Below are 13398 nucleotides of genomic sequence, written 5' to 3'. Positions count from 1 at the left end.
GACCGCTTTCGCTAGCTACGCTAGCGGCGGTCATAATAATCCTTTAGGTGAGTGTATATATTCTGGTTGTAAGTCAATTGTGTATCCTCTAATGAATTCAAGATTGCCGGCAGTCTTTTTGTTGCTACTTCCTTATAGACCAAGACCTCATCCTGAATCTTATCATGAACTACCTTTCCTAAAAGAATTTCCCCCTTCCAAGTCAGTCATTCATCTTTTTTTTTTTTTTTCTAAACTTCATTGAAATGTAACTATTGTAGTGGGAAAATCCTGGTGGCAAGCTATCCTTTGTGTCAAGGCTGTGGGTTTATTGTATGGTGAGATGTTACGTGAATTGCGTGGTGATTTATTATATCCTTGTTCCTAGTTACCTTGTAATTAATACAACGGCAATATTTTTAGCCACAAGTCTCGTTATTGAATGCTTTACGTGAGTAAGCTTTTACTGTTTGATGACATTGTCACTACTACACAACATCATCAGCATGATTTATTGAACATCATTATAGTATTAATTTTTAACATTATTATAAGATGTTGAGTGTAAAATTCTTGAAGTGGATCAAAAAAGTTAATCAAAGTTGTCCTAAGACAAGAACGGGTATTGTAATTCATGTATAACTTTGATGAAAGGTTTTGATCCACTTTTGTCACTTACACATCCTAACAGATGTATTAAAATGGGATTTTATATTTAGAATTCCTCCATATACTTGATTTACAATAATATAGCACAAATGAGGAAATAAATAAGCACAGATGTATATTTACAACAATTTAAAGATTATGGAAAAATTAAGGTCTATAACAAAAAAGCTTAGTTATTCTAATGAAAATGCTGCACGTGTTTATTAATGTCCCATGAGTCCACAATGACCTTTGGATGTATTTAGCATTGTTAACACACTAGGATATTTTTCTACTTAAAACTAATATTATCCTTGTTGGTTTCAGAATTTTACCATAACCATATTATAGAACTACAGTACTATAAGAAAATCTTTTTTTTTTTTTCTTTTTTTTTTTTTGTGGTGGTGGTAAGTCACTTTTTTGTTAGAAAATAAAGCTTTACAAAAGTTAATGTAAAATTACATCTATACTCATTAATGGTTTGAACATGCCAGTGTTTCATCATAGCAGTACCTCAACATCTAAACAGCCTCCATTGACCAAAGGTTTTATGATGAATGTGTTTAATCAGTTTATTCTTTTCTATGTGACTGTCCTAGTGATACTTTTCAATTGTAAAACAACGTCCCCTGTTGGTGTAATTTATTAAAGCAAAAGACTTTACAAGCCATGTGATGCAAAATATTTATTTAGTCACTTATACAGATACAGATTACAGACTCAAATGATATTATCACTTAATCACTAATTTATAATACACATTTTTCATATTATTTTGTATGCTTTGTATGCTACATGAATTAGAAATGTAGTTTTTTGACACATTTGATTTAAAATAAATCTTAAGTCTGAATAGAGACATCTGAGTCCTTTTGTGCTAATTTAAAGAAATATTTATATATTTATTCTATAAGCTGTACATGGACAGCTTAAGTATATATATATATATATATATATGGAGAGAGAGAGAGAGAGAGAGAGAGAGAGAGTTGTGCCACGTAGAAGCTTGTGCCAACCAAGAGTTACTAGCCTTGACCCCCTGCAGAGACACAAAAACATACAGAGATTGTGTGATATTGCTGGAGTAACTTACTGATTTAGTGATTTGAATTTTATTTCAGAACTATAAGCACAATAAACTTCGCATGTGTATATGGACTTACTGCATCGCTTTTCATAATCCCTACAGCAGTTTATGCGGCAGCGATGATTGCAGTTGCAACGGTTGCGGATGTCAAATCTCTCACCACATCTCTTTCTACAAGAAATTGAGGCTACAACAAAAAGACATTTAAACAAGCATTAGAAGTGAGTGGTGTTAAGGAGGCATAAATGTGTACAGGAGTGTATAGTGTGTGTGAGAGAGAGTTACTCTGATTGGGTGGAGGTCTCAGGGTAGTAGTTGTTGTTGCTGAAGTAGTAGAAGGACGTGAGATGGTAGGTAACATAGGGACATTGGTTGAAGTAGGTGATGTGGTAGAAGCGGTTGAGGTGGTAGAAGTAGGAGATGTAGTAAAAACAGGTAAGGTCGTAGAAAGAGGTTGGCATGTGCTTGTAGGGTTGAAGACGACAAATCCTGGGAGATTCTGGACAATGGTGGTGGAGATCCAACTCTCATACTGTGAAACACGCGTGTAAACACCAGGTGCGTTGGGATCGGCACAGCCATAACCCCAGCTGGTGATACCAGACTGAACCCACACCAAACATTGCTTGCTCACCATTGGACCTCCAGAGTCACCCTACAGAAAGACAGAGGGTTTTTCTTTATGGGACTAACTTCTCATCAAACTTGGCCAGAAAGAATCACATAGGCTACGTATATAAAAAAGAAGCACAGATGGACGTTTGTGTGTCAAGATATATTAGAAAAACATAATGGACTTTCAGACATGCAGCATGTTTTGATGTGCACACTTAATAATGATCTGGTTGACTGTTGTACCTGGCAGGTGTCTTTGCCTCCCTCCAATAAACCAGCACAGATCATGTTGTTGGTAACAGATCCAGAACCCAGCAGAGTATTACATCGAATGTTGTCCACGACTGGAACCATAGTTTCCTGCAGAGTCCCAGGAGCGGGTAGGCTCACTGAACAGGGTACACACAAACACACAATCATATATTAGTGTTGTTATGAGTAGATGTATGTGTGAACGAATGAGTTTGTATGTGTTTGTACCTCCAGACTGAATGTTTCCCTATCCTGTGATCCAGCTGCTGGTGCCGGCACTGAAGACGCTGTTCTGGGCTGCCAGACACACGGGTCTAATATAGTCATTAAAGGTAACGGTGGAGGACAGGCGCAGCAGAGCGATGTCATTGTCGCTGGTTTGACTGTCGTAGGACGGGTGGACGATGATTGTGACGACATTTCTACTGATTTCATAGGTATTGACTCCCTGCTGTGTCCTCCTTCCCAAGTACACACGGAGACTGGATGCACTGACACTGAAAACATGTGAAAATGAATCAGTAGTGTAAAAACGATCTCTCAGAGCCTGTTTGGATGAATAGTTGTGATGTGAATTTTACCTAGGTAAACAGTGAGCTGCCGTCAGCACCCATTCACTGTTGATGAGGGATCCTCCGCAAAAATGACCTCCAAAGGTAGAGCTGTGCAGACTGACCTGCCACGGCCACGACCCCTCAAAGGCATCCACACCACCCACAATACGGGTGTTTAGAGGGGCTTGTCCACAAACTATGAGAGAGAAAGAGAGAGAGATTATTCACATGCATATTTCTGTGCTATGACTATATCTATATATAACATCTGAAGAATGAGACGAGCTCTTACCATTCAGCTGAGAAAGTGAACCTGTGGTGGAAGGGACGGTCGTACACATTTGAGAGAAAAAAAATTACGTTACATTAGCTGCATATGACCATTCAACTAAATAATTAAATTACCTCACAAGAAACAGGACCATTGCAGAAATGTGTAGTGCTGATGAAGTTTCTACCTTAAACATGAAGTGTAAGTCCTTACCTTGAACAGATAAGAGCAGGGCCAAACTGACACACGTTAACCTCCACATCTTCTCAAACTGTCTCTTGTCTTGCAGAATGGATGGAGATGGTGGATTTGGTTCTCTTTGCCTCTCACAAACCCTTTTTATATTCACTTCTTCAGTCTCTGCTCGTCACTCATCTAATCACTCTAATGTCGCACTAATATGTTTTTATTATTATTATTTGGTCCTTGCCCTGTTTCCACAATGCAGACCTGTTAAACATGTGTTCTAGAACTAAATTCACTAAACAAAGATCTTAAATGCAAGTTTTGTTTTCAGAGATTATGAGTTTTGTTAATCTCTGTCTGAATGGAGCAAGGTGTTCATGTTAAATCTTAAAGGGATAGTTCACCCAAAATTGCATAATTTGCTCGCCCAAAAGCACATTTTTTCCCCAAACCTGCTTGACTTTCAACAGTGGCTCTGAGTCACCATTGGTGACCATACGGTGACCGAGAGGGGACATGTTCGGTCACTTAGTTTTGTCGTGACCACAACATATAAACTCGTGGGAACGTGATAATATGTTGTTGTCATTAGATATTAAGTCGTGGGAATGTGATAAATCCAAGAGGTCCTCGCTGCAGCCTGTAGCACGATGGATTAGGACAGACACGTACTGGACGCGCATGCGCGGTGCGGTGATGTGTTTTGGTCTGTACAAATAAAATAAAAAATAAAAAATGAATTTAAGTTAAATATAAATGATCACTTAAGTGACAACTGCGTGATCTGACTGCTGTGATCATTTGGGATATTAATTTTTTTTTTTTTTTTTTTTTTTTTTACGCATGTACGTACATAAAACTCCGTCGACTCCGTCGCTATAGAAACAAAGATGCTAAAATGCAATCATGCAATGAACTTCTCTACTACTTATTGTAAAATTTATTTCTTTATATTTGCTATTAGTATTAGGCTATCCATACTGCAAAATCCTTATGTTTTTATTCAACTATGTGTGGGCATGAAAAATACGGGACAAATCCCGTCCCTTATTGATTTGATACGGGACGCATCATCTTACTTGTAAATACGGGACGATTCCGTATTTTAAGGGACGGGTGGCAAGAGGAACCTTATGTACAGATCACTATGGAAAAATTAGTATAGCCATTGAAGAAGGAACTCTTACCAGGCAAAATATCATTAAGCACTTTTTTTTCTGGCAAGATTTAGTTTCTTGATGCTGTTATTATTTTTGCATTTTCCCTTGAATGTGTACTGGTTGTTTACAGACCGTATTGTATTGTAGGCCTACCTCTAGGATTAAAATTAAAGAGACAATTACTTGACTCATTTTTATGAAAAATACGGGACAAATCCCGTCCCTTATTGATTTGATACGGGACGCATCATCTTACTTGTAAATACGGGACGATTCCGTATTTTAAGGGACGGGTGGCAAGAGGAACCTTATGTACAGATCACTATGGAAAAATTAGTATAGCCATTAAAGAAGGAACTCTTACCAGGCAAAATATCATTAAGCACTTTTTTTTCTGGCAAGATTTAGTTTCTTGATGCTGTTATTATTTTTGCATTTTCCCTTGAATGTGTACTGGTTGTTTACAGACCGTATTGTATTGTAGGCCTACCTCTAGGATTAAAATTAAAGAGACAATTACTTGACTCATTTTTGCTTCCACTCAACAGCAAATATGACCTGAATAAAATAAAATGGCTTTATTTTAAAATGTTCAGTATACACGCATTAAATCCGTCACATTTAGGTTTAAAATCATGTGATTTAAAATGTTGTAAAATTAATTTTGCATGTATGTAGAGAGAAACTAGGAAAGCATCACATTTATGTAAATAATTACTTATTCATCAATAATTACTTATTACTATTTATCAGTAGGCTACTACTACTACACAGGTTAGAACATCATCTCAATACAATATTGAGCACATGTCACTTAAGACCAGCGCATGCGAATGCGAATTATAACCCAAACACACCTCCATCCAGTACGTATTGGATCATCCAGCTACGTCATCGTGCTACAGGCTGCAGCGAGGGGTGTCTCAATAAATCGGGGACACGCGATGTAAAGTCGTGGCCTCGAGATCATATGTTGAGGGAACAATATATTTTTCTCGTGGCCACGACTTCATATTTTGAGAGAACGACATATTTATCGTGGCCACGTAACGTTTGTTATGTAGTTCTCGTAGTTATGTTGAGGGAACCACGCCGGTCAATACTGTAACCAGTAAAATTCACGCTTATCCATCCTTTCACTCATATTCAGCCCGCGTGTCGGGCTGTAATCGCGTGCAAATCTTTAAGTGTGAAATACTTCCCTGCTGCCCGCGTGTGCTTATCCATCCTTTCACTCATATTCTTTTTTTTTTCTTTTCGGGGTTCTAAACAGATCATTGCGCAAACAATATATATATATATATATATATATATATATATATATATATATAAAGAATTTCGCCAATTTTATCCCGCCGTCCATTTTCAAATAGACAATGCATTGCGTCATTGGAATGCGCCATTTCCCATTCCAATTCTTGCACATATTTTCGTGACAAAATGTGGTTTTGGGACCGGATAGAGTCGTTGGGTGACAGAGTTGTTGTCAGCTCGTGTAGTGTGTAACCCCCTGTTGCAGATCATTTACGTAGTGTCACATAGTGTGAACACCACAACGACTTCAAGACTCCAGAGCAAGTCATGTAGTCTAAACAGCACAGCGATCTGCCGACGTTTAAAGTTGTGTAGTGTGAACTAGGCATAAGTGAACCGAACATGTCCCCTCCCGGTCACCGTACGGATCTGCAACAGTAATAGAAACTATATAGAAATTCACATGCATAGTTTTAAATGTTAGAGTAAGTGATCAAATAGCCTATTTAGTTTCTCTTTCATTGATTTTATGTAATGTTTGAATAATAAAATGATCCAAAATATATACATTTACATAAGCAGTTTGATTTCTTTTCAGATAATAAAATACAGAGCATGGGAGAGAATGTAAGTTAATTATATAGAGAAGACATTCGTCTTCACACAGCAGTTTATCTGGATTTGTGACAGATAAAAAAAAAAAAAAGGTGTTGCTGGTGAAAGACAAGTAGAAAATTGACGGTATTTAAGACACTAATTATGACGTAAGTAACAGCATGTGGCCGTTGTAAATTTTACATAGTCATTGTAAAAGTGTATCAGAGGGCAGGTGACTCAGTGAGTGCTGCAACTAGTGCTTTACCAATTCAAGCAATCCATTTTATAATGTTTAATCTTCATGAAGAAACCCAGAAAGACCATGTGAAAAAAATATTCATGATTTAATTTTTCAAAATAAATCAAGGGGCTTCATCAACGACCACAAATATGGCAATAAATAATCTCAGAGAGGTAAGAAAAACAAGCTGATCAACACCATGACATAATTTGAATATAATATATTTATATTTTCCTTATAATATTTCCATATATATATATATATATATATATATATATATATATGAAGAGTTCAGATGCAAAAGCCTCTAAGTGCCATCCGAAATTTTCTTCTAAAATGATCATTTTTATCAAGCTCGTATATTTAAGGTCACTAATTTCACTTAAATGACAATTAATAGGTCATTTTCATTGCCATTTAAGTGAAATTACTGAACTTAATTATACAAGCTTGATAAAAATGATCATTTTAGAAGAAAATTTCAGATGGCACTTAGAGGCTTTTGCAACTGAACTCTTCATATATAGCCTATATATATATTCACTCACCTAAAGGATTATTAGGAACACCTGTTCAATTTCTCATTAATGCAATTATCTAATCAACCAATCACATGGCAGTTGCTTCAATGCATTTAGGGGTGTGGTCCTGGTCAAGACAATCTCCTGAACTCCAAACTGAATGTCAGAATGGGAAAGAAAGGTGATATAAGCAATTTTGAACGTGGCATGGTTGTTGGTGCCAGACGGGCCAGTCTGAGTATTTCACAGTCTGCTCAGTTACTGGGATTTTCACGCACAACCATTTCTAGGGTTTACAAAGAATGGTGTGAAAAGGGAAAAACATCCAGTATGCGGCAGTCCTGTGGGCGAAAATGCCTTGTTGATGCTAGAGGTCAGAGGAGAATGGGCCGACTGATTCAAGCTGATAGAAGAGCAACTTTGACTGAAATAACCACTCGTTACAACCGAGGTATGCAGCAAAGCATTTGTGAAGCCACAACACGCGCAACCTTGAGGCGGATGGGCTACAACAGCAGAAGACCCCACCGGGTACCACTCATCTCCACTACAAATTGGAAAAAGAGGCTACAATTTGCACGAGCTCACCAAAATTGGACAGTTGAGCATTGTTTCTGACCATGTCCATCCCTTTATGACCACCATGTACCCATCCTCTGATGGCTACTTCCAGCAGGATAATGCACATGTCACAAAGCTCGAATCATTTCAAATTGGTTTCTTGAACATGACAATGAGTTCACTGTACTAAAATGGCCCCCACAGTCACAAGATCTCAACCCAATAGAGCATCTTTGGGATGTGGTGGAACGGGAGCTTCGTGCCCTGGATGTGCATCCCACAAATCTCCATCAACTGCAAGATGCTATCCTATCAATATGGGCCAACACTAAAGAATGCTTTCAGCACCTTGTTGAATCAATGCCACGTAGAATTAAGGCAGTTCTGAAGGCGAAAGGGGGTCAAACACAGTATTAGTATGGTGTTCCTAATAATCCATTAGGTGAGTGTATATATTCTGGTAGTAAGTCAATTGTGTATCCTCTAATGAATTCAAGACTGCCGGCAGTCTTTTTGTTGCTACTTCCTTATAGACCAAGACCTCATCCTGAATCTTATCATGAACTACCTTTCCTAAAAGAATTCCCCCCTTCCAAGTCAGTCATTCATCTTTTTTTTTTTTCTCTAAACTTCATTGAAATGTAACTATTGTAGTGGGAAAATCCTGGTGGCAAGCTATCCTTTGTGTCAAGGCTGTGGGTTTATTGTATGGTGAGATGTTACGTGAATTGCGTGGTGATTTATTATATCCTTGTTCCTAGTTACCTTGTAATTAATACAACGGCAATATTTATAGCCACAAGTTTCGTTATTGAATGCTTTACGTGAGTAAGCTTTTACTGTTTGATGACATTGTCACTACTACACAACATCATCAGCATGATTTATTGAACATCATTATAGTATTAATTTTTAACATTATTATAAGATGTTGAGTGTAAAATTCTAGTAGTTACTCTATACAGTATAGTCAACATTTGAAGTGGATCAAAAAAGTTAATCAAAGTGTCCTAAGACAAGAACGGGTATTGTTGTAATTCATGTATAACTTTGATGAAAGGTTTTGATCCACTGTAGTTTGTCACTTACACATCCTAACAGATGTATTAAAATGGGATTTTATATTTAGAATTCCTCCATATACTTGATTTACAATAATATAGCACAAATGAGGAAATAAATAAACACAGATGTATAATTACAACAATTTAAAGATTATGGAAAAATTAAGGTCTATAACAAAAAAGCTTAGTTATTCTAATGAAAATGCTGCACGTGTTTATTAATGTCCCATGAGTCCACAATGACCTTTGGATGTATTTAGCATTGTTAACACACTAGGATATTTTTCTACTTAAAACTAATATTATCCTTGTTGTTTTCAGAATTTTTTCATAGTTTGAAATACAACAACTACAGTACTATAAGAAAATCTTCTCTTTTTTTTTTTGGTGGTGGTGGTAAGTCACTTTTTTGTTAGAAAATAAAGCTTTACAAAAGTTAATGTAAAATTACATCTATACTCATTAATGGTTTGAACATGCCAGTGTTTCATCATAGCAGTACCTCAACATCTAAACAGCCTCCATTGACCAAAGGTTTTATGATGAATGTGTTTAATCAGTTTATTCTTTTCTATGTGACTGTCCTAGTGATCTTTTCAATTGTAAAACAACGTCCCCTGTTGGTGTAATTTATTAAAGCAAAAGACTTTACAAGCCATGTGATGCAAAATATTTATTTAGTCACTTATACAGATACAGATTACAGACTCAAATGATATTATCACTTAATCACTAATTTATAATACACATTTTTCATATTATTTTGTATGCTTTGTATGCTACATGAATTAGAAATGTAGTTTTTTGACACATTTGATTTAAAATAAATCTTAAGTCTGAATAGAGACATCTGAGTCCTTTTGTGCTAATTTAAAGAAATATTTATATATTTATTCTATAAGCTGTACATGGACAGCTTATGTATATATATATATATATATATGGAGAGAGAGCAAGAGAGAGAGAGAGAGAGAGAGAGAGAGAGAGAGAGAGAGAGAGTTGTGCCACGTAGAAGCTTGTGCCAACCAAGAGTTACCACCCTTGACCCCCTGCAGAGACACAAAAACATACAGAGATTGTGTGATATTGCTGGAGTAACTTACTGATTTAGTGATTTGAATTTTATATCAGAACTATAAGCACAATAAACTTTGCATGTGTATATGGACTTACTGCATCGCTTTTCATAATCCCTACAGCAGTTTATGCGGCAGCGATGATTGCAGTTGCAACGGTTGCGGATGTCAAATCTCTCACCACATCTCTTTCTACAAGAAATTGAGGCTACAACAAAAAGACATTTAAACAAGCATTAGAAGTGAGTGGTGTTAAGGAGGCATAAATGTGTACAGGAGTGTATAGTGTGTGTGAGAGAGAGTTACTCTGATTGGGTGGAGGTCTCAGGGTAGTAGTTGTTGTTGCTGAAGTAGTAGAAGGACGTGAGATGGTAGGTAACATAGGGACATTGGTTGAAGTAGGTGATGTGGTAGAAGCGGTTGAGGTGGTAGAAGTAGGAGATGTAGTAGAAACAGGTAAGGTCGTAGAAAGAGGTTGGCATGTGCTTGTAGGGTTGAAGACGACAAATCCTGGGAGATTCTGGACAATGGTGGTGGAGATCCAACTCTCATACTGTGAAACACGCGTGTAAACACCAGGTGCGTTGGGATCGGCACAGCCATAACCCCAGCTGGTGATACCAGACTGAACCCACACCAAACATTGCTTGCTCACCATTGGACCTCCAGAGTCACCCTACAGAAAGACAGAGGGTTTTTCTTTATGGGACTAACTTCTCATCAAACATGGCCAGAAAGAATCACATAGGCTGCATATATATAAAAAGAAGCACAGATAGATGTCTGTGTGTCAAGATATATTAGAAAAACATAATGGACTTTCAGACATGCAGCATGTTTTGATGTGCACACTTAATAATGATCTGGTTGACTGTTGTACCTGGCAGGTGTCTTTGCCTCCCTCCAATAAACCAGCACAGATCATGTTGTTGGTAACAGATCCAGAACCCAGCAGAGTATTACATTGATCATTAGCCACGACTGGAACCATAGTTTCCTGCAGAGTCCCAGGAGCGGGTAGGCTCACTGAACAGGGTACACACAAACACACAATCATATATTAGTGTTGTTATGAGTAGATGTATGTGTGAACGAATGAGTTTGTATGTGTTTGTACCTCCAGACTGAATGTTTCCCCATCCTGTGATCCAGCTGCTGGTGCCGGCACTGAAGACGCTGTTCTGGGCTGCCAGACACACGGGTCTAATATAGTCATTAAAGGTAACGGTGGAGGACAGGCGCAGCAGAGCGATGTCATTGTCGCTGGTTTGACTGTCGTAGGACGGGTGGACGATGATTGTGACGACATTTCTACTGATTTCATAGGTATTGACTCCCTGCTGTGTCCTCTTTCCCATGTACACACGGAGACTGGATGCACTGACACTGAAAACATGTGAAAATGAATCAGTAGTATAAAAACGATCTCTCAGAGCCTGTTTGGATGAATAGTTGTGATGTGAATTTTACCCAGGTAAACAGTGAGCTGCCGTCAGCACCCATTCACTGTTGATGAGGGATCCTCCGCAAAAATGACCTCCAAAGGTAGAGCTGTGCAGACTGACCTGCCACGGCCACGACCCCTCAAAGGCATCCACACCACCCACAATACGGGTGTTTAGAGGGGCTTGTCCACAAACTATGAGAGAGAAAGAGAGAGAGATTATTCACATGCATATTTCTGTGCTATGACTATATCTATATATAACATCTGAAGAATGAGACGAGCTCTTACCATTCAGCTGAGAAAGTGAACCTGTGGTGGAAGGGACGGTCGTACACATTTGAGAGAAAAAAAATTACGTTACATTAGCTGCATATGACCATTCATTCAACTAAATAATTAAATTACCTCACAAGAAACAGGACCATTGCAGAAATGTTTAGTGCTGATGAAGTTTCTACCTTAAACATGAAGTGTAAGTCCTTACCTTGAACAGATAAGAGCAGGGCCAAACTGACACATGTTAACCTCCACATCTTCTCAAACCGTCTCTTGTCTTGCAGAATGGATGGAGATGGTGGATTTGGTTCTCTTTGCCTCTCACAAACCCTTTTTATATTCACTTCTTCAGTCTCTACTCGTCACTCATCTAATCACTCTAATGTCGCACTAATCCGTTTTTATTATTATTATTTGGTCCTTGCCCTGTTTCCACAATGCAGACCTGTTAAACATGTGTTCTAGAACTAAATTCACTAAACAAAGATCTTAAATGCAAGTTTTGTTTTCAGAGATGATGAGTTTTGTTAATCTCTGTCTGAATGGAGCAAGGTGATCATGTTAAATCTTAAAGGGATAGTTCACCCTAAATTGCATAATTTGCTCGCCCAAAAGCACATTTTTTCCCCAAACCTGCTTGACTTTCAACAGTGGCTCTGAGTCACCATTCTGTATATTTAATCATTCACTGCATGGAAAAAAAGATATTATAACAGAATTATATGGTTTTTTTTTTTTATTCCTTTAAGAACAGTGGAAACTGATTTTCTTAAAGATTTAAAGTAAAATATAAATAATAAATGACAAAATTTATATTAGAGCAGATGCAAATAGATAGGTTGCTCCTGATGTCACATATAAGACAGAAACATTTCTGTTACTATGTAAATCTAATGATTAAAAAAAAAGAAGAAAAAAAAAGGTCCTATTCAGCCATGCTTTGTTGCACATCACAATGAAAAAAATCACGATAGGCCTCGGATCTACGGTGACCGGGAGGGGACATGTTCGGTTACTTAGTTTTGTCGTGGCCACAACATATAAACTCGTGAGAACGTGATAATATGTTGTTGTCACTAGATATTAAGTAGTGGGAATGTGATAATAAATCCAAGAGGTCCTCGCTGCAGCCTGTAGCACGATGGATCAGGACCGACACATACTGGACGCGCATGCGCGGTGCGGTGCGGTGATGTGTTTTGGTCTGTACAAAAAGAAAAAGAAAAAGAAAAAAAAGAAGAAGAATTAATTTTTTTATGCATGTTATGAAGGGTGTTGAAATAGTTTCAACAGTTCGCAGTAGTGAAAATACTACGTTACGTACATAAAACTCCGTCGACTCCGTCGCTATTGAGCTGGTAAGTCCCGCCCCTTCTGCTAACCCCACTGGACCTCTAGGTTGAAAAATCGTCAATGCAAGTGAATGTGAGAAAATAATTATTTTCTGGTCCCGTTTGAATTTTGCCATGAATGTGAACATATGTTGTCTGTGAATTTTTTATATAATTTTTCGTGTGAAGAATGCTACAATTTAGTGGGTAGAAGTTTGATACGGGTAGACTTTGTGTGAGAGCACTTTGTGGACTACAACTCTTCGCTGCTTTCG

General features: G+C 37.7%; 1 protein-coding gene across 1 annotated transcript; it reads right to left on the bottom strand.

Moving 5' to 3' along the window:
• Window positions 1-1301: 1301 nt before the first annotated feature.
• Window positions 1302-12068, bottom strand: LOC311301660 (transmembrane protease serine 9-like). The gene is made up of 14 exons (XM_084426936.1): window positions 12001-12068; window positions 11805-11825; window positions 11540-11708; window positions 11187-11455; window positions 10950-11095; window positions 10376-10745; window positions 10167-10277; window positions 10030-10042; window positions 3166-3354; window positions 2834-3081; window positions 2576-2721; window positions 2003-2372; window positions 1794-1904; window positions 1302-1669 (listed from the first exon to the last, which is right to left on the bottom strand). Exons 1-14 carry the CDS (start codon window positions 12047-12049, stop codon window positions 1656-1658), a joined length of 2226 nt encoding a protein of 741 aa, XP_084283062.1. The 5' UTR covers window positions 12050-12068; the 3' UTR covers window positions 1302-1655.
• Between the last annotated feature and the right edge of the window lie 1330 nt (window positions 12069-13398).

The sequence above is a fragment of the Rutilus rutilus genome (assembly GCF_951802725.1).
Source record: "Rutilus rutilus genome assembly, chromosome: 12".
In the NCBI taxonomy this organism is placed as follows: domain Eukaryota; kingdom Metazoa; phylum Chordata; class Actinopteri; order Cypriniformes; family Leuciscidae; genus Rutilus; species Rutilus rutilus.
This window is presented reverse-complemented; position numbering and strand designations above follow the sequence as displayed.

Bases quoted from the DNA above. Each gene is read 5' to 3' on its own strand.
- LOC311301660 (XM_084426936.1), bottom strand. From the start codon at position 12,049: ATGTGGAGGTTAACATGTGTCAGTTTGGCCCTGCTCTTATCTGTTCAA. The intron at 11,456-11,539 runs GTAAAATTCACA...ACATGTTTTCAG, and splicing joins GCAGCTCACTGTTTACCTGG to TGTCAGTGCATCCAGTCTCC. The intron at 2,373-2,575 runs GTACAACAGTCA...GTCTTTCTGTAG, and splicing joins GAGGCAAAGACACCTGCCAG to GGTGACTCTGGAGGTCCAAT.